Here is a 21,983-nt window from a genome sequence, read left to right as displayed (position 1 = left end):
CTAGTGCGGTTTTCTCATATCACAAAGGCTGTACAGGCAGTCTTTAACTGAATGAACAACTATTCATTTAGTGACCATTCAAAGTTTCAGTGGCACTCAAAGCTATGACCACTCCTCGCATTTACGACTGTTGCAGCATCCTCACAGTCACACGAGCAAATTATTGAGGACAGTTGCAGGATCCCCTTTGCGACTTTCCCAGCCAGCTTCTGATCAGCAAAGACAGCGGGGGTGGGGAAGCTGGATTCACTTAACAACCATATTATTCTCTTAACTGCAGCGATTTGTTTAACAACAGTGGCAGAAAAGGTAAAATTACTCATGACTCAGTTAACAATCGCTTTGTTTAGCAGTGGAAAATCTGTCCACTGAAAATATAACCAATTGTGGTTATAAGTCGAGGGTTACCTGTACAGTCTCTGTTTTTCCCAATGCAATTTGTCCTCCCATTATTTCCCAAGGGAGCAGATGGGAGTCCCTTTTAATTGTGGGACTGTAACTCATTAAATAAAATAAAATAGATACATTACATTAATTTCCCAGTTTACAACTATATTTCAACTTGTCTTCCTACTCTACAGAGTGTCGGCTATGGTGTCTCCGTTTTGCTGTTCTTGTTCAGCCTGCTGGAATTCTGCATCACTGTTTCACTGGCTCATTTCGGCTGCCAGGCAACTTGCTCTAGTGGTGCCCAGGTAACTATTTGATACTTCGATAATATCTTTAGCAGTTCTCATTGTTAAAGAACGTAAAGTAGATTATCCATTTTTCTGCTTTATATTTGCACTCCACCTAATCTGACCTTTTGCTTGTTTCTTTGCTATTACCCAGAACAATAGGTGAGATTGGCTACTTGGCTTATCCAGTAACCTTTATAACTAGGAGGGGTTTCAATTGTGATCCAACGTCCTGTGATTTTATTTGCTTCTGCATATGAATAATTATGTGAGGCAATTTTTCCCCAGCTTCTGTTTTGCTAGAGAATGAGTGTCATGAATACAACACAGTTTGTGTCGTCTCTTTATAATTCAGTGATGCAGAAGTTGATGTCTCCATTTTTGAGAGCTCAGTTCTAAATATTGTTACTTTAGTAGTGTGAGTACATTGATTTAAAGTATCTGTTACTTGATCACATTTCCCCACAATGCTACCATTTTTTTAAAAAAATAACATTATTTTTAAATCTCAAGCAGCTGAACACATGACTACCATATGCTGCCTAAGGTCTCCAAATATAGATGTAATAATAAAGGTGTTCTGTCAGCTCTACAAAGGCCTTTGAAAAAATCAGTTGGAAACAATTGAATTACCAACCACGTACCAACATTCTGCATTGGCAAGTTTTGTGGTGGGTCAGAAAGCCATGTCTGTCCCTTGTTCTGCAGAAATGACAATTGGCTTCCTTTTGTACCAATAACAAATGTGCTCTCAACCTTTCAGAAATGTTTTAGATTAATTTGACAGGGAGAAAATGGGACAGAACAAAGACTGAAGGGGTTGAATATGATTGGACCTGATAAAACAGAAGAACTCTAAAAATTCAGTAGTGGCCACCATTGTGGAAACCTTTTGGGAAAAGTGTGTTTTTGAGGTTTGATGGCTAATAACACCACTTTTGGGGGGAGTTTCAAGATAATCCTATTCCACTGCTGGAATGGCCTGGGAATAGCCCAGACCTTAACCCAATTAAATATCTATGGAGCCGACTAAAGAAACTTAGTCAGAAGCGACCCAGCAATAAAACCCAGTTAATGGAAACAATCATTCAATCCTGGTTTCACATTATAACAGCTGCAAAACTAAAAGACTTGGTTCACTCCATGGGAAGACATTGTAAGGCCATAATTCAGGCTAAAGGTTATCCAACTAAGTATTAACTGACGTGATAATTTTTGTATATCTTGTTTTTTCTATGGTGATATTTTTTGTATGTGTTTTTTCTATGTGTTTCACTTTTCTTCTTTATACTGTAACTGCTATTCTAATAGCAAATCCTTCATAAAAGTTATTGCATTACATTCTTGATTAAATTATCTTTTCACTGATATATAATTATATGGTACTACTAAAAAAAAAAGTGGTGTTATTAGCTAGTTTTAGAAAATACACTTCTCCCAAAAGGTTTCCACAATTTTGGCCACTACTGTATTGCAAGCAGCTAAATCAGCATTCAGAGATACCTGTCTTGGGGTCCATGGTGCTCTCTAGCTTGGTTGTTTTCTTGCAGATGTTTCATTACTCAAACTCGGTAACATCGTCAGTTTTATTAGTTGGGTAATAAAACATATGCAAAAAAACAACCAAGCTCAGGGTCCCCTTATTTCAATCAAGATCCCCTTATTTAAACCCTGACCTACAAATATTTTTCTTGCTACTTGTATCAGTTCACAGCAACTGCCAATTGAACCCATTATAGAAACCAAAAAATTAACCTCCCCTGGAGGGAAATGCATCTTCTTCGGGCCTTGAAATTGTTAAAATAAGTTAATAATCTGATAGCTTTTGTGAATAAATCACGAGAATATTATTTATTTCTTTATGTTCCTCAATTAAGCTGGAATCTATAAGATTTAGAACTATCAAGGATTTCAACGTGCTGGTGCTACTGCCAGCATCACAGTTAAAAACTGGAGAATCTGTTCCTCCTACCTAGAGTAACAGATACATCCCTGAATATTTTTTGTATTAACTATTCTTTTCTGTTACAGCCAACCATGGTTTGTGTGCCTTACCAAGTCGTCGGAGGTGGAGAAATTGCAGCTGAACCAAATTCTCTTCCTCCACCACCAACTTACGACAACGTGGTTACCAAATCTCAATAAAACAAGAACACCAGGAAGAAAATGTGAGAATTGTTAGCAACAGAGATTTCAGGAGAAGCAATGCATTTCATATTACTTTATTTTGTCCAGCTTGCTTGTTTAATTTTCAATTACAGTCTTTAAACACCAAATTAAATGGTAGCAAATGTAAAAGTTCTTTGATTTTACTTAATAGTTATAACACTTCCCTAGAAACAAGAATTCATCAGCATATTCATGAGGAAGTACACTCCCTGCAGTAGATGATGGAGGCTGTTTATTACTCTCTTGTTTATACTCTGGATGATGTTTGTTTTTTATGACAAATGTGGAATTAAATAGGAGATCTGATGCTACAGAAAAGAAAAAGCTACTAAAATTAGAACATATAATTGATACAATACAGGAAGTTCTTGACTTACGATTGCAATTTGGACCAGAAGATCCATTGCTAAGCGAGGCAGTTAAGGGAATTGTGCCAGATTTAGGACCTTTTTTGGCACTGTTCTTAAGTGAATGATTCTGCTTGTTCAGTGACTCACATGGTCCTTAAGTGAATCTGGTTTCCCACATTTGACTTTTTTTCCAATCCAGCTGGGAAGATGACAAATAGTAATCACCAAGACTGGCATACTGTCATATATACATGCTGGTTGACAAGTATCTTGAGTTTTGATCAGTGGTGAAATCTGAACTGGTTTACTACCAGTTCGCTGGCCACGCATGTGCGCCACATGGCAAATGCGTGATGCAAAATACACAGCAAATGTGAGCTGCGGGCACGCATGTGCAATCCGTGCCAAAAGGAGGCTTGGGTAGTTAAGTAGAACAGCGTAGATAACCTTTTAAAAAACTTTTTAAAAGAATTTTTTACTACCGGTTTGGGCAAATAGTAGTAATGCTTTAAAAAAGTTTTTAAAAGGCTCCGACAATCACCCAGCACAGCTGTGATCATCTGAGACCTTTTTTTACCTTTTAAAAGCATTTTTTTACTACCAGTTCGGGTGAATAGGTAGTAAAAAAATGCTTTAAAAAGGTAAAAAAAGGCTCCGATGATTGTACGGCACAGCTGTGATCGTTGGAGCCTCTTTTTTTTTTTTTTTAGTTTTTAAAGCATTTTTAACTATTGGTTCCAGAGAACTGGAAGTAAAACAATGCTAAAAAAGTTTTTAAATTTTTTTTTGAAGATCATGCGTCACTCAGCTGATCATCAGAATTTTTTTTTTACATTTTTATTACTGGTTTGGCATACCAGTAGCATTTTTTACTACTGGTTTGGGAGAACCGGCCTGAACTGGTAGCATTTCACCTCTGGTTTTGATCCGATGACCATGGGGAGGCTGCTACTGTGAGGATTGGTCATGAGTCCCATTTTTTCAAGTCTGTTGTAACTTTGAATGGTCACTCAATGACAAGTTGTAAGTTGAGAACTACCTGTAATAGTGGTTGCATAATCACTGTGATCCCAAAACAGAAGAAGTTTGCATATAACTATAGTATTTCATATTGTTAGGGCACTTAAGCTGATGAAAAACAAAGATTCCATGCAAATTGCCATTTTTTGTTCTTTTGACTATCATCCCATCTCCAACAGGGGAAGCTGTAAACACATCCATTGGCTGTATTCTTGAAGAGTTTACAGTTGTGTAAACTGAGCAATTCCAAAATCAAAGCCATTCGTACTTTTGGGGAAGGTATATCAGGGGGGCGGGGGCGGGGGGGCAACTATGATCTCTTTGCAACATGTGGACTTCAGCTCCTGAGCCTGCAGGGCTGATTCAGGTATTCTTGGAGTTGACATCTACAGTTCCTAAAGGTGCCAGAGTTGCCCATCCCTGGTACTGTATATGCCCCAAGAGACTCAATTGGGATGTAGAGAAGATTCGTTGCTTCCTTGTCCATAATTACGTGGTGAAAAATTTGACTCCTGCAATGATTTTACAGGTGTACAAAATGTACATTTGCACAGTTTTTGGGGTTTAAGTTGATAGGCAGTATCCTGAATGTAATCTAGCTCAGTTGAAATGATGTCACTCTTACTTCTGAACAATTAGCTAGAACAATCTTGAACTGAACAGATTCAAAATTGTAGAAACGATAGTAGATTTTAGGAGAAATCCTCCTATTCTGCTACCTCTTACAAAACTAGACAACAGAGCATGTTTCCCCAAGACCTGGTCTTATTTTCTTTTGACCTCTGAAATAAACGCAAGGCCATATTTTCGGGGGACATTTTAATTCTCCACCAGTACCAGTACCAGTACTGTACCAGTATGAGGCAGAGGGGTGAGCTGCCCCATGCGCCCTTCACCGATTTATTGAAGGGTCTCAGCAGGCCGTCCCATCCACCCATATAGCTGACTCACAGCAGCTGCTCTGACCGCCTCCAACAAGCGTGGCCGCTTCTGCAGCTGATTGCAGCCTGGCACCTCACACAGACATACGAAAGGGTATTTTATTTTATATATTGTATCTGATATTAATTATATTAATGACATTGTTTTATTTAGTATCCTAGTATGATTTGTGTTGATTGCTTATTTAGTATCCTATGACTAACACTGAGTGTTGTATCTTATGATTTATAAAGAATGTATTTTATAATTGTGATAATGATTTATCACTTCTTGCTTGTATGTACACTGAGAGCTTATGCACTGGAGACAAATTCCTTGTGTGTCCAATCACACTTGGCCAATAAAAATTCTATTCTGTTCTGTTGTTCTATTCTGTGCCGTTTTGTTCTATTCCTAATCCTACTGGAGTCCCAACCCCTTTTCTTTGGACAAACCAACCCTTGGAGCCAGACTTCTTATTCTCTTTCATCTCAGCTTTCCCAGATTTAAATTAAGAAAGGCAAACAGATTCAAGACCACTTCTGGGGCGTTTATGTTTTCTAAAAGATCCTGTGAAGGATCTCTGTGGATGACAATTTCCGAGAGGATGATTTCTGTTGATTTCTCAATGTGCTTGAATAGGGATAGGGGTAATAAACTATATCTTAACCAGTGCTACCCCACCCCATACCACAATAAAGCAAATGGAAGAAGATGGAAGAAGATGGGGGATTGGAAGAAGACAAAAACTGATACTTGAGGCTTCCTGTAAGATTTTCTAAAGCTTTGGTCCTAGGATATGAGGCTTGTATCACAGATACAACTTGGTGCTTTGCTTCTATGCCAAAATATTTGGATAGTTTTTTCCCCTTATTTTATTTTTATTTATTTATTTTATTAGATTTTTATACCGCCCTTCTCCCGAAGGACTCAGGGCGGTGTACAGCCGAAATAAAATACAGAGTATATACAATTAAAAGAAATTAAAAGAAACTATTAATAAATGGCCGATAATTAAAAAATTTAAAAATTTACAAATATTTAAAATCTCTAAAACCCCAAATTAAAATCAACTATTTATGCCAGTCCTGCTTGAGTAAATAAGTATGTTTTTAGCTCACGACGGAAGGTCCGAAGATCAGGAACTTGACGTAAGCCAGGGGGGAGTTCGTTCCAGAGCGTCGGTGCTCCCACAGAGAAGGCCCTACCCCTGGGAGCCGCCAGCCGACATTGTTTGGCGGACGGCACCCTGAGAAGGCCCTCTCTGTGAGAGCGTACGGGTCGATGGGAGGCATACGGTAACAGCAGGCGGTCTCGTAAGTACCCGGGTCCTAAGCCATGGAGCGCTTTAAAGGTGGTAACCAGGATCTTGAAGCGCACCCGAAAGACCACAGGAAGCCAGTGCAAACTACGGAGCAGTTTATATAAGGGTGCAGGATGAATCTTCTGAGCACCAGAGAAATTTGCTAAATAAAGTTCAAATATCTTGCTTGATTTAACTCTATCGACTCCATAGACAGCAACATAAAGAGCATCTACTAAAACTATACTTATTGAGATAGTCTATCACATAAGAGAGTCTTTGTTTGGCAGCCACACTTAGAATTGTCAATCATTAAGCAAAGTGGTTTCTAAGTGAAACCATGACTCTATTTATGTTCTTCAGCTTTCCTTTGCTTTACTGACCCTTAAAGGTCGTAAATGTGAGGCTTGGTTGTTTTTCCGTCACTGGTGTAACCTTGAACCCTTGTTAAATGAGGACTGCCTGTAGCTTGAGTGCTGGAAGACACTTTACCTCACTCTGAGCACAAGAAGATTGCTTAAGGAGAGAAGGAGCGTATCCACACAGCTTCCCGGCTTTGCCTCAAAGACTTCTTGAAACCATTCTTTAAGGACTTCTGCATGATACAGCCTCCCTCACATTTCCAGGCCATAACTGAGGGCAGCTACCATTGGCTTTCTCTGATTCAATGTGGAAATCATGTTTTCCAACTTCCCTTACCACAGCCCTGCCACACTCACAGCTGATTATCATCCTATTGATTGAAACACCTGTCTAATTTCCCCTTGAAATGAATTGCTAGGAATTGAACTAAAGACTGAAAAGCTAATATCATAATATAGGGAAATTATCTTGGCATCTAGAAGAGATAACGGCAAACTGCTTTTTAAAAAGATGAAATCTGGGAATAGCGTAGTTTATGGAGGGGGAGGGAGGTCAGAAGCCGTCACACACCCCCATAGACGTTCGTAGAACAGCCAAGAAAAAAACGGCAAGGAGGATCAGGACTCTAGAGGGTGCTCCCGTGCAACATACATAGTGAAAGAAGAGTGGGAGGGGGGTCTCTCCAACAGTGAGGAAATGTATAGTAGGGAAGAATCAACCAAAAAGCAAATGCTCAGTTTAAGTGCAAAAGGAAACATAATAGATTTACCCATCCTAAGTTTGCCAATACGCGGAGAGGATTTCCCTTTGCCATCTGCTTATTGGGTAGACGATGCGGCCCAGATGTTTCAGCGGCCTCTGAGGCTTCCAGGGAGAGTTTCGCAAGGAGCGCAATCGGAGGCTGCGATCGAGTCCCTCCAGCCTCCCCTTCACGCGGGTGCGGCTTTGCCTGTACAAGCGCTAAAAAGAGCAACTCGAAAGCGACAGAAAACGCCAGTGGAGGGAAAGGAGAGGGAAAACAAAATCCTCCGCTGGAAGAGGGCTACTTAAAAAGCTAGGGGGTGAGGTGGGGAATGGGGAGGCTGTGATCGCAATCCGCGTCCCCTTTTTATTTCTGGCGATTCCTGCAAAGATTGTGGAAGTCTCCGAGGGGTTGAAAATGAGCCCCTCCAAGCGCGGGACTTGCGTCCTTTGAAGAAAGAGAGACGCGAAAGAGACGGTCGAAGGATGAGTTTGATTTTAGTGCTTCGTTTTAGTCTGGGAATAACAGGATTTTATAAACTTGGATAATTTTCCTCTGATTTCTGAAGAAGCAGAACGTTCCTGGTCCCAAACTTTTATTTATTGCTACAATTAAAGGGGCAAGAAAGAAGTTTTTTTCTGGAGTCCTTGATTAAGCTATGATAAATCCCCCCCTTTTAGTAGTCGGGGGAAGCCCGCCCCCCCACTTGTTCTCGTTAAGTTACTTCCCTTTTTCCTGGGGCTTCGTGTACTTAGTCTTGAGAAGTTGCCGTGAGTAGTTTCTTATTACTTTTCAAAAAATTAATATGGAATTAATATGTGGACCATCCCGTGCCTGCCAGTTCTCCCCTGCAGCTATCCACCCGCGGCCTTCTTAGCCACGCAGCCACCGCAGGTCTTCTAGATGGGTGGATTTCAGGGGAGAATTAGCGGACAATCAATCTTGCCATGCTGGAAGTGCCCAATACGCGCAAAGGCGCCGTGTAAACTTACAAAGATTCAACATTTCAAGTTCACCGTTCAACGGTGGGTGGATGGATCGATTTTAACGTTGATGTCCAATTAATACTGCTCAAGAAGGAAGAAGCTTCCTCTTAAGATCTGTATAAATCCTAACTGGTGGGATTAATTCGGGCCATTGGGTCAGAGTTTTAAAAATCCGGAGCGTTATTAGGTGTCGATGGCAGTTAGGACTTTATTGAATCACTTCCCTGCTTTCTGGGTTTGTCAGGAGTTTTGTCAGAAAACTCAGTCTGGTGGTCCAGTTGTGTTCTGATGAGAAACCTCCCCACATTAATGAAGCAAAGGTGGGATACAGATCCCTGTTCTTGTGTCCTTCCCAGTAACTTGTTCTGTCCAAATCGGTAAAACCTTGCCCAAATGAAAAATGCTATTTAGCTACATGGATCTGAGGTGGTGTTAAGATGAGAAAGAGCGGTAATAGCTCAGGCTGTTAGAGCCTGTTATTAGAACACAGTAGCCTGCAATTACTGCAGGTTCAAGCCCCGCCCAAGGTTGACTCAGCCTTTCATCCTTTATAAGGTAGGTAAAATGAGGACCCAGATTGTTGGGGGGGGGGCAATAAGTTGACTTTGTAAAAAATATACAAATAGAATGAGACTATTGCCTTATACACTGCAAGCCGCCCTGAGTCTTCGGAGAAGGGCAGGATATAAATGTAAACAAAAAAAAAAAGAACCATTTTGTGTTGAAAAATTTAATATGTATGTTCTTCATGTTCTGATTAGCCTTTTCTTCCTGATATCTATGGAGATTCTCAATCCTTTAGGTCTTGGTTGTCCCAAAGGTGCTTTTCAAAAGGAAACTGGAGTTTTTTGGGTTTTTTCCCTTCAAAATGTTTTGCTTCTCAGGCAAGAAACTTCTTTGGTTCTGCCTGAACTGTTGGGAAAGTAAAGATTTTTATCCCTGAGAAAGTTGTATGTTTTTACTACCCTGCTCCCTGAAGCCTTCTGGCAACCTTCTTCAGTTTTACTACAGACAAATATTATCTCACAAAGTGAGATTAATGAGAAGCACCAGAATTTGCCTCCTTGATGTTAAGACATTAACTTTTCCTCACTTGTTTGTTTGCAGGTAATTTAACTGTGGCAACACTTCCAGCAAGAATGGCCAGTGGAACCATAGTTGTCATCCCCTCAAATGGAGCAAACATAATCCAAATGGCCCCTGGATTGCTCACGGTTGCTCTTCAGGCATCTGGAGCAACTCCATATCTTCAGTATGGAGTTCAGCAACTTGGAATTTCCATCAATGCTCCTCAGCAAGTCCCACAAAAGGGACCTTTGGAGAGATTCTTCAATGCTGAGCCCAAAGTGCTTGGGGTACGCATGCGTTACTTTGTTGTCCATTACTTACGGGACCGTCTACTGCCACCGATTGCCTCCCACCGACCCGTACGCTCTCACAGGGAGGGACTCCTCAGGGTGCCGTCAGCCAGGCGACGCCCAGGGGAAGGGCCTTTTCTGTGGGGGCTCCCACCCTCTGGAACGAACTTCCCCCAGGACTTCGCCAACTTCCTGACCTTCGAACCTTTCGCCGCAAGCTTAAGACACATCTATTTATCTGCGCAGGACTGGACTAGAATTTTAAATTTTAAATTTGGTTTTAATGGGGTTTACTATTAAGTAAATAATAAGTTTACTATTTTATTGTGGTTTTAATATTCGGCCGTATTGAATAAGTTTTTTAAATTGGGGTTTTAACTTGTATTTATATTTATGTTTTACTTGGCTGTAAACCGCCCTGAGTCCCTTGGGAGATAGGGCGGTATAAAAATATGATTAAATAAATAAATAAATAAATTAAGATTTTATTGGCTACATAAAGACCTGTGAGCTCCATGTTGAAGTTAGGGAAGTTAGTCTGGCTGTTGTCTGGTTCTGGAATATACTCCAGAAACCTCTTTTATTCCTGGTAGTTTCTTTTGTCTTTCTACAAAAATTCTGACTCCAATATGAAGTTTTTTTTTTCTCCCTTCCCTCTGGGAAGTGCAACTGTTGGGCATTTCTCCAGAAGAACCTGGCCATAGATTGGCTGCAGCCCAAGCTGGTCGAAGTCTCTTTGTGCTTATGACTCTGCTTAAGTTCCTGTCAAGGAGTATGTAGTGAGAGATGTGACATTCCTCTCTCCAAGGCCCATCTTGATATTCTTACAGTCCTTCTTCCTGACAAGAGTGGTGCCACTGTAGATCACTCCAGAATCTGGATCATAACTTGGAGTAAATGCCTGGTACATAGTGACAACAGTGTCTCAAACTGTCCCTTCTCCCATTTGAGTTTTTCACCATAGGAAACCAGGCCTTAGGTCAACAACTGCACTGGAAGCTTTAAAAGCCTTTCAGAGATGGATAGAAAGTGATGCCTTTTCTGGGTTGCTAACAAATTAGCATATTTCTCTTTCTCAGATTCAGTGAATGAAGTTGTCTTATTTTGTGTGTTTTCCTTCTGTAGGCTGTCCAAATCATGATTGGTCTGATTCACATTGGCTTTGGGGCTGTCTCACTTCATCTATTTTCTCGTTACTATCTTCCCTTGTCTGCAATTGGAGGTTACCCCTTTTGGGAAGGGATATTTGTAAGTATGTGCACATTTTTGTTGAGTCATGCACCATGGTAGTAATGACTAAGGGATACTTATAGAAGTCCTGTTTGCATTGGAACCTATCTGGCTTCTCATATTTCTCATGAGTGCCAGATCTTTCTAATAATTTTCCCTTTTATTTCCAGTGGACTACAATCATTTATTTTTTCTTTTTCTTTTTTCATAGTTTATTTCTTCTGGATCACTTTGTGTAGCAGCTACGAACAGTTCAAATTGTGGTTTGGTGAGAAACCTGTGTAGCATTTGAATTTCTTTTATGCTGTTTCTTTGTAAGCACTCAGGACCTTTTACTGTGTCAGTTCTCTTCAGATACTCTTCAGTTTTAAATCAACATTTAGGAAAGAAAAGCAAACTCAAAAGTGCCCCACAACCCGTCTTCATTCTTTGATCAACTTTTGCTTCCAAGTCCTGCTTCCATTGAAAGTTCTATGTCAACAGTAGAGACTATTCAACCATCCAGAATTTGAGCCTCCCCTGGTCCCCATTTTGTAACTTGCCAAGTTCCCTTCCTGATGTGCAACACTGCCGGTCCTATCAGTTCCATGACAAAAATGAGAGAAGCCTGAGAGAGTCAATGACCATGATGTGGGGGCTTGTTCTACCAGAGCTTCCTTAGTTGCTGATAGTAATGGTGCTAGTCCTGAGCAAAGGGGTGTCTTCTTGATTTCTCTAGTCTTGAACCAGACCTCCAACATGCTGCCTCCTCCTCCTCTTCCTTTTCCTCCCCTTCCTTCATCTTGATGGAGGTTCCTGTTTCAAAAGTGTTTCTACATAAAAGGAACATTAGGAAGCAGCTCAGCATGTTAGGAGTAAAAGTATGGAACAAGTGTGGGAATCTTCCTGGGAATCAAAGAGAGAGCTGATAGTAGCCCTCCTGGAAAGGCCTTGCTTTCTCTACTGCCACTTTGATTTAAAGTGGGTTCATGGAACATAGAAATGTTTTTGTCTTGTAAAGGAACACAGTGTGGATTCAAGAGAAGAAAAATGGCCATCTTGATAGAAAAATACTACATTCCTTAAACGGGAGAACTGAAAAGAGCAATTTTTAAATTTTCAGTACTCTTACTATTGGGTCCAATGGTTTCTCCATTCCCATCTCTCTGGTAGCCTCTCTGTAATGTTGTATTGCTGAAAGAGCATTTAATATTTGTTATGTACGGAGGTACATAGTGATATTTGCATGCATGCCACTGATTGGTTGTTTCACCGGGTGGGAAATTTAAAGCGCTGTCAGTGGCTGGCTTGCATGCTGGCACTCTATAAAGAGCCGGAGTCAGCTGCTGCTGAGCTGTTCATATTCTGCCTGCTGCTGAATAAAGTGCTGAAAGCTACTGCTCGTCTCTAACACTGGCGACGAAGGTGGGATCTCAGGAAGGACAAGGTAACTGACCAGCTCCACGTGGCAAGCCACAGCCATCTTATTGAGGGGAATGACCATCCATCAGCTGGCCAGAATGGCAAACCAACCCGCACCCATCCTGGCAACCTACGATCTAAGATCAGAAGAATGGCATAGCTACATGAGCCATTTCAGGACCTTCCTGCAAGCAAAAAACTATAAGACTTGCGTTGTGTCCTAGAACAAACAGTGTGTCATTTCTTTAACCAAAATGTTAACGGTGAATAATCCTTACCGATTTTCCTGTCACTATTAACCACCTGGCCTTCAATGGAGGCTGACATCCAGAAACAGAAAGAAGGAATTTGACAGTGTTAGAAAAGCCCTCAAAGGAATTGTGGCAGTTGCTTTTCCACTGTGAAAAACTCTGTTGCTGCTGTTTGATATCTATGATTTTAGTGGATATTTTCTGGTTTCACCATTGACTGGTTATGTGTCATTAAACACACATACAGATTGAATTCTGTCACTATTTTTAACACATTTGGGGCTAATTATTTTTGTGCTTTGTATTTAATAAGACTTATGCTGACACTATAATTGTAATTTCTCTCCTTCTGGTGTATTGCTGTTTCAGGTGAAATCTAGTGTAGGACTGAACATCACAAGTGCTATAATGGCATTAACTGGTAGCATGCTCTATATTTGTGATTTGATCATCAATGCTTATCCTCTATATAACCCTACAGTTATAATCGTAAGTAAACCAATCTCTTCTAAATTTTAGCTTCACGTGCAGAATCCGGAAGGTGATTATATATGCAGCTGAGCTATCCCTGACCATTTGGCTTTTGCTTGAAATCTTTCCTTGAATAAGTCTCAGTCCCAAAGGCATGTGTTCTATTTCATTTGACATATATGTGTGTGTGTGTGTGTACACACACACACACACACACACACACACGTAGGTTTTCACGGGTATAGGTATGTAGGTCTTGGCATTTTCGGGTCTTTTCCCGTGTAAGGTTGAGAGTATCTTGGCGACGTTTCAACAAGGTCTCACTCATCATCTTCAGGCTGGTGTCTTCGGCTTCATGATTCTTGAGCAAAGAGTGGTCGGAGCTGCCATCTCTCTATAAATACTGGTGGGAAGGGGGGAGTGTTGCTGTGAGCAGGTTGGTTGGCTGTGTGGTTGCATCTTGATTGGTAGATGGAGTGGGTGTTTGCAGATTGGTCGAGGTGGGGAGTGTTGCTGTGAGCGGGTTGGTTGGCTCTGTGGTTGCATCCTCATTAGTAGATGGAGTGGGTGTTTGCAGATTGGTCGGCTGTTTTGTAGCATCCTGTGTGGGTGTGGTCCTGGTCTTTTGTTCCTGAGCTTTGGTGTTGCGGCTTCTGAAGTTCTGTGATGTGATGCCTTGAGCAGATGGCCGTGATGCAGCATCCTGGGCCCTGGTTTGGCTCCGGGTCCGAGGTCCTGTAATGTGTTCCTGGTGTGTGTCAGCCTGCTTTGTGTGGGGATCGGGATGGGTTTGGGTTTGAATCTGGTGAGGATGATTGGTGTTGGTGTTGGTTAATCTCCAAAACTGAACACTATAACAAGAGAATAATTATGGAAGCCATTGAAATAGAGAAACACCCCCACAATATGAACAAACGGGACGACACCTCCCGCCTACCAGACATCTGGAAACCAGCCTTAGTCAACAAACGAGTCCCAGCCACAAAAATTGACCCTGGACCCAGGACAACACACAACGCCACCACCAATCATCCTCACCAGATTCAAACCCAAACCCATCCCACAGACGAAACACAACCACCATCCAGAAGCCAGACCATGCTGACACCACTAGCTGCTGTGCCCCCCTCCAATCCCCACACAAAGCAGGCTGACACACACCAGGAACACATGATAGGACCTCGGACCCGGAGCTGACACGCACACACGCACACACACACACACACACATATGTTAAATAAAGGCAAGCAATCTTCTGGTCATCGAGGTAAAAAGTGTGTAGGACTTTGTAGATTTCTTCTTTCTTCTCCAGTTTTTGTTTTTGTTTTGTTTTGCGGTTTTTTTGGTGGGTAGGGACCAGGGGTGAAATCCAGCAGGTTCTGACAGGTTCTGGAGAACCGGTAACTGAAATTTTGAGCAGTTCAGAGAACCAGCAAATACCACCTCTGGCTGGCCCCAGAATAGGGTGGGAATGGAGATTTTGCAATATCCTTCCCCCAGGAATGGAGAGAGAATGGGGACTTTGCAGTATCCTTCCCATGCCACAGCCACCAAGCTATGCCCACAGAACTGGTAGTAAAAAAAATTGGATTTCACCACTGGTAGGGACTCTAAATAAGAATAAGAATGATAAAGTAATGTACATCATACTATGGCCTTCACAGCTGGGAGGTAATCCCAGAATACTATGGGATGTCCTCGCCATGGTCTGAACCAGGGCCTCCAGCTTCCACATTATTACAAAGGTTCCAAGCTGACTTTCTTCTGCTAACATTATTTCCACCTTCTAGCATGAACAATATCCTTTAGCTGGTTTAGTTAGGAGAGCTCAGAATTTCCGCATCGGCAAATCTAATGATTTAAACTGAGTGTTGGATTTGTTCTTCTCTGCTTCATCCTACATGAATAGCATTTTGTGGTGCATAAAGAAGAAACAAGGCTCAGGTGAAATACCTGCTCCTGCGCAACAATTTAACTTTTATGTGTTGATCTGAAATAAGGCTGATCCTCATTTGATTCTCAGTGATATCTGGAATGTTCCTTCAAAATGCTGCAAAACATAAGAAATGTTAATAATGTTCGCTGATGCTGTTTTCTCATATCGCACAGGTTGTAAGGGCAGTCTTTAATTGAATGAACAACTATTCATTTAGCGACCATTCAAAGTTTCAGTGGCACTCAAAGCTATGACCGCTCCTCACATGCATGGCCACTGCAGCGTCCCCCCAGTCACATGATCAAAATTTGGGAGCTTGGCAGCTAGCAAATTATTGAGGACAGTTGCAGGATCCCCTTTGCGACTTTCCCAGCCAGCTTCTCATCATCAAAGACCGTGGCGGTGGGGAAGCTCGATTCACTTAACAACCGTATGATTCTCTTAACTGCAGCGATTTGTTTAACAACAGTGGCAGAAAAGGTAAAATTACTCATGACTCAGTTAACAACCACCTTGATTAATAATGGAAATTCTGGTCCCAATTGTGGTTCTAAGTCGAGGGTTACCTGTACAGTGTCTCTTGTCTTTCCCAATACAGTTGTTCCTCCCTGTGTTTCTCAAGGAAGCAGCTGGGAGTCCCTTTTAATGGTGTAGCACATTCAATAAAATAAAATACATACCATTGCATTAATTTCTCAGCAAATTACAACTGTCTTTCCACATGTCTTCCTATTCTGCAGAGTGTCAGTTATGGCCTCTCCATTGTGCTGTTCTTGTTCAGTCTGCTGGAATTCTGCATCGCTGTTTCACTGGCTCATTTCGGCTGCCAGGCAACTTGCTGTAGTGATGCCCAGGTAACTATTTGATACTTCGATAATAGCTTTAGCAGTTCTCATTGTTAAAGAATGTAAAGCAGATTATCCATTTTTCCTTCTTTATATTTGCACTCCACCCAACATGACCTTTTGATTGTTTCTTTGCTATTACCCTGAAGGTTTTTTTTTTTAATTTACATTTATATCCCGCCCTTCTCCGAAGACTCAGGGCAGCTTACAATGTATAAGGCAAGGTTAATAGTTACCCAGTAACCTTTATATTTAGGAGAGGTTTGAATTGTGATCCAACACCCTGTGATTATTTGCTTCTGCATATGGATAATTAGGTGATGCAATTTTTCCCCAGTTTCTGTTTTGCTAGAGAGTGAATGTCATGAATACAACACAGTTTGTGTGGTCTCTTTATAATTCAGTGATGCAGAAGTTGGTGTCTTCATTTCTGAGAGCTCGGTTCTAAATATTGTTACTTTAGTAGTGTGACTACATTTATTTAAAGTATCTGTCACTTGATCACATTTTCTCTCACATTTTTTTAAAAAAGGTCTTTTTCATTTTTTAAAAAAATAACATTATTTTTAATTCTCAGAAAAAAAAGCTGAATATATGACTATCATATGCTAAGATCTCCAAATATAGATGTAATAATAAAAGGGTTCTGTCAGCACTACAAAGGCCTTTGAAAAAATCAGTTGGAAACAATTGAATAACCAACCATGTACCAACATTCTGCATTGGCAAGTTTTGTGGTGAGTCAGAAAGCCACGCCTGTCCCTTGTTCTGCAGAAATGACAATTGGCTTCCTTTTGTACCGATAACAAACATACTCTCAACCTTTCCGAAATGCTTTAGATTAATTTGAGAGGGAGAAGATGGGACAGAACAAAGACTGAAGGGGGTGAATATGATTGGACCTGATAAAACAGAAGAACTCTAAAAATATTGCAAGCAGCTTCATCAGCATATAGAGATACCTGTCTTGGGGTCCATGGTGCTCTCTAGCTTGGTTGTTTTCTTGCAGATGTTTCATTACTCAAACTAGGTAACATCATCAGTTTTATTATTTGGGTAATAAAACATCAGCAAAACAACAACAACAACCAAGCTCAAGGTCTCCTTATTTCAATCAAGGTCCCCTTATTTCATGTCAGGGTTCCAAGTAACACCCTCAACAAAATCAAACTCCGAGACTTGATGTCCCTCAAAGCTAACTTTTATTAAAGTTATAAAGTATAAAAATTTAATAAATAAATAAATAAATAAATAAATAAATAAATAAAGGTGTCATATTGGCACATCTGGGGAAACCCGAATCTGAGAGTTTCCAGGTTTTCCTCACCCAAAAGAAAGTTCAAGACCTTGCCCACATCACCCACATGTCCACCACATCTCCAATCATATCCAGTCTGTAACAAAAGATATCCTCCTCTTCTTCTTGGCGTAACTGCTGGGCACCTTGGCCTTGACTTTCTACGAAGAATTTTATTATGGCTACAACTTACTTCCCTCTATGCTATCCCCCCCTCCCAACTTCCCATGGTAGGATTGTGGAAGGCCTGGAGCCTGAAGGCACAAAGGAAAATTATGGCTTCCAGGTCTGACATTTCAACCCTGAGCTACAAATATTTTTCTTTATCAATACCTGTATCAGTTCACAGCACTGTCATTTGAAGCCATTTCAGAAATCAAAAAATAACCTCCTCGGGAGGGAAATGCGTCTCCTTTGGGCCTTGAAATTGTTAAAATAAGTTAATAATCTGATAGCTTTTGTGAATAAATCACGAGAATATTATTTGTTTCTTTATGTTCCTCAATTAAGTTGGAATCTACAAGGTGTAGAACAATACGAATACAGAAACATAAAATATAACCAATATATATTGGGCCTCTGTGGCTCAGGCTGCTAATGCAGTCTGTTATTAACAGCAGCAGCCTGCAATTATTGCAGGTTCTAGTCCCACCAGGCCCAAGGTTGACTCAGCCTTCCATCCTTTATAAGGTAGGTAAAATGAGGACCCAGATTGTTGGGGGCAATAAGTTGACTTTGTATATAAATATACAAATAGAATGAAGACTATTGCTAACATAGTGTAAACCGTCCTGAGTCTTCGGAGAAGGGCGGGATATAAATGTAAATTAAATATATATATATATATATAACTGCAATAAAAACTAACGCACAAAATAAAATCAGTCTCCAAAGGTCCTCAGGAGAAGCCAGGACATTAGCAGTTTCCAGAGGACAATCTCAGTTGGTACCATCTTTATTTCCAAAGGGCGTCTATTCCACACAGGGAACACTGACTGGGGTGGGGGTGGGAGGAGCTTCCTGTCACACCTCTTGGTAGGTGGGAGATGCTGAGCAGACATTGTTCTCTGAATGTGGGCATAAACTTGGCAGATTTGATCAGGAAAAGTTACTTTAGTATAAACTAAATCTATTTATTTAGTATAAATAAATAGTATACTATAAACTATTATTTATAGGTTTAAAGATTTCTCTATCTGGATTATGAGCTATCAAGGATTTCAGCCTGTTTGTGAGACTGCTAGCATCACAGTTAAAAACACACAACTGGAAAATCTGTTTCTCCTACTTAGAGTAACAGATGCATCCCTGAATATTTTTTGTTTTCTGTTGCAGCCAACCATGGTTTTTGTGCCTTACCAAGTCATCAGAGGTGGAGAAGTCACAGCTGAACCAAATCCTCCTCCACTGACTTACGACAATGCGGTTACCAAATCTCAGTAAAACAAGAACACCAGGAAGGAAATGTGAGAAGTGTTGCAAAAGAGATTTCAGGAGAAGCAATGCGTTTCATATTACTTTATTTTTTCTAGCTTGCTTGTTTATTAGAGTCTTTAAACACCAAATTAAATGGTGGCAAATGTAAAAGTTTTTGATTTTATTTAATAGTTGTAACACTTCCCTAGAAACAAGAATTCATCAGCATATTCATGAGGAAGTGCACTCCCTGCAGTGGATGATGGAGGCTGTTTATTATTCTCTTGTTTATACTCTGGATGATGTTTGTTTTTTATGACAAATATGGGATTAAATAGATCTGATGCTTCAGAAAAGAAAAACAGCTACTAAAATTAAAACATGTAATTGATACAATACAGGTAGTTCTTGACTTACGACTGCAATTTGGACCAGAAGATCCATTGCTAAGCGAGGCAGTTAAGGGAATTGTGCCTGGTTCATGAACTTTTTTTGCCATTGTTGTTAAGTGAATTATTCTACTTGTTCAGTGACTCATGTGGTCCTTAAGTGAATCTGGCTTCCCATATTTGATTTTTTAAAATCCAGCTGGGAAGGCCACAAATAGTAATCACCCACCCTGGTATGCTGTGATACATACATGCTGGTTACCAAGCATCTTGAGTTTTGATTACATGACCCTGGGGAGGCTGCTACCTGTGAGGATTGGACATGAGTTTTTCCAAGTCTGTTGTAACTTTGAATGATCACTAAATGACCAGTTGTAAGTTGAGAACTACCTGTAATAGTGGTTGCATAATGACTGTGATCCCAAAACAGAAGTTTACGTATAACTGCAGTATTCCATATTGTTAGGGCACTTAGGCTGATGGGGAAAAAAAGGTTCCATGCAAATTGCCATTTTTTGTTTTTTTGACTATCATCCCATCTCCAACAGGGGCAGCTGTAAACACATCCATTAGCTGTATTCTTGAAGAGTTTACAGTTGTGTAAACATGCAATTTCAAAATCAAAACCATTCATACTTATAGGGAGGGTATATTTGGGAGGGGGCAACTATGATCTCTTTGCAACTTGTGGACTTCAGCTCCTGAGCCTGCAGGGCTGATTCAGGTATTCTTGGAATTGAAGCCTGCAGTTCCTAAAGGTGCCAGAGTTGCCCATCCCTGGTACTATATATGTCCCAAGAGACTCAATTGGAATGTTGAGAACATTCGTTGCTTTCTTGTCCATAATTAATTACATGATGAAAAGTTTAACTACTGCAATGATTTTACAGATGTACGAAATGTACATTTGCACAATTTTTGAAGTTTTGAGTTGATTAGCAATATCTTGAATATAATCTAGCTCAGTTGAACTGATGTCACTCTTACTTCCTTTCTTTGATGAATCTGTATACAGATGGGAAGTTGAACAACTAGCCTTGTGGTGCCGGCCGGAACAATCTTGAACTGAACACACTCAAAATTGTAGAAATGGTGGTAGATTTTAGGATAAGTCCTCCTATTCTACCACCTCTTACAATGCTAAAGAACATAGTATCAACAGTAGGAACCTTCAATTTTCTAGGTTCTATAGTATCTCAAGACTTAAAGTTGGCACCTAAGATCAAAAATGTCATCAAAAAAGCAAACCAAAGAATGTTCTTTCTGCGCCAACTCAGAAAGCCCAGACTGCAAAGGACCTGCTGATACAGTTCTACAAAGGAATCATTGAGTCTGTCATTTGCACATCTATAATGGTCTGGTTTGGCTCTGCAACCAAACAAGATAGAGAGACTTCAATGGATAGTTAGAACTGCAGAAAAAACAATTGCTACCAGCCTGCCTTCCATTAAGGATTTGTATACTGCACAAGCTAGAAAGAGGACTGTGAAAATATCTACAGACTTCTCACATGCTGGACATAAACTCTTTCAACTTCTTCCCTCAAGATGATGCTATAGGCCATTGAACGCTAGACACAAGGATAGTTTTTCCCCCCATGCCATCACTCTGCTAAACAACTAATTCTCATCCCAAATTGTGGATGACAATTTCTGAGAGGATGATTTATGTTGATTCCTCAATGAATAGCGATAGAGGTAATAAACTATATCTTAACCAGTGCTACCCCACCCCATACCACAATAAAGCAGATGGAAGAAGATGGAAGAAGATGGGGGATCGAAGAAGACAAAAACTGATACTCAAGACTTCCAATAAGATTTTCTAAAATTTCAGTCCTAGGGCATGAGGCTTGTATCACAGATACAATTTGGTGCTTTGCTTGGGTGTCAAAATATTTGGATAGTTTTCCCCTCTGCACTACTATTAATCTTCTCATCGTTCCCATCACCCATCTCCTTCCACTTATGACTGTAACTTTGTTGCTTGTATCCTTACAATTTATACTGATAGTTTCCTGATTGCTTATTTGTACCCTATGACTATCATTAAGTGTATCATTAAATGTTAAATTTGTACCCTATGACTATCATTAAGTGTTGTAAATGTTGTACCTTGATGAAGGTATCTTTTCTTTTATGTACACTGAGAGCATATGCACCAAGACAAATTCCTTGTGTGTCCAATCACACCTGGCCAATAAAAAAACCTCTGTTCTAATTCTATGTGAGCAGTCCATTTTGGGTTCCTGCTAGGCGGCCAGTTTAGCAGTCCATTTTGCCAATTTAGCAGTCCATTAAACAATACAGAAAAATTAAACTTTAATTTGTTATGCTCTTGGAGATGTCTTATTTGCTTTTGTTTGCAAATTGCTCTTTTGGTTGACTTTTCTTTTTACTAGGAAGCAACCGCTCTCCAGGCCCCCATAGACGTTTGTAGAACAGCCAATAAAAAACAGCAATAGGAGAATCAGGACTCCAGATTGCAACATACATAGTGAAAGAAGTGGGGGGGTGTCTCTCCAATAGAGAGAAATGTATAGTAGAGAAGAGTCAACCAAAAAGCAAACGTTCAGTTTAAGTGCAAAAGGAAACATAATAGATTTACCCATCCTAACTTTGCCAATACACGGAGAGGATTTCCCTTTGGCATCTGCTTATTGTGTAAACGATGCGGCCCAAATGTTTCAGCGGCCTCTGAGTTTTCAGGGAGAGTTTCGCAAGGAGCGCAATCGGAGGCTGGGATCGAGTCCCTCCAGCCTCCACTTCAACGCCTCTGCGCTGCCTGTTCAAGCGCTAAAAAGAGCAACCCGAAAGCGACGGAAAACGCCAGTGGAGGGAAAAGAGAGAAAAAGAATC

General features: G+C 40.5%; 1 protein-coding gene across 1 annotated transcript in view; it reads left to right on the top strand.

Annotated features, from left to right (window-relative positions):
* Positions 1-21,327, top strand: part of LOC131185258 (uncharacterized) — a 30,688-nt gene extending 9,361 nt beyond the window's left edge. The window contains exons 6-15 of the mRNA XM_058157677.1: positions 582-695; positions 2,709-2,819; positions 9,138-9,222; positions 9,639-9,886; positions 11,015-11,137; positions 11,331-11,387; positions 13,141-13,260; positions 15,919-16,032; positions 18,656-18,786; positions 20,141-21,327. Coding sequence (XP_058013660.1) covers positions 582-695; positions 2,709-2,819; positions 9,138-9,222; positions 9,639-9,886; positions 11,015-11,137; positions 11,331-11,387; positions 13,141-13,260; positions 15,919-16,032; positions 18,656-18,763 — 1,080 coding nt within the window. The 3' untranslated portion in view covers positions 18,764-18,786; positions 20,141-21,327. The remainder of the gene's footprint in view (positions 1-581; positions 696-2,708; positions 2,820-9,137; positions 9,223-9,638; positions 9,887-11,014; positions 11,138-11,330; positions 11,388-13,140; positions 13,261-15,918; positions 16,033-18,655; positions 18,787-20,140) is intronic.
* The last annotated feature ends 656 nt before the right edge of the window (positions 21,328-21,983 follow it).

This window comes from Ahaetulla prasina, chromosome 1 (assembly GCF_028640845.1).
Source record: "Ahaetulla prasina isolate Xishuangbanna chromosome 1, ASM2864084v1, whole genome shotgun sequence".
Classification (NCBI taxonomy): Eukaryota; Metazoa; Chordata; class Lepidosauria; order Squamata; family Colubridae; genus Ahaetulla; species Ahaetulla prasina.
Note: the sequence above shows the minus strand (reverse complement) of the source record. Positions and strands in the feature narration are given on the sequence as shown.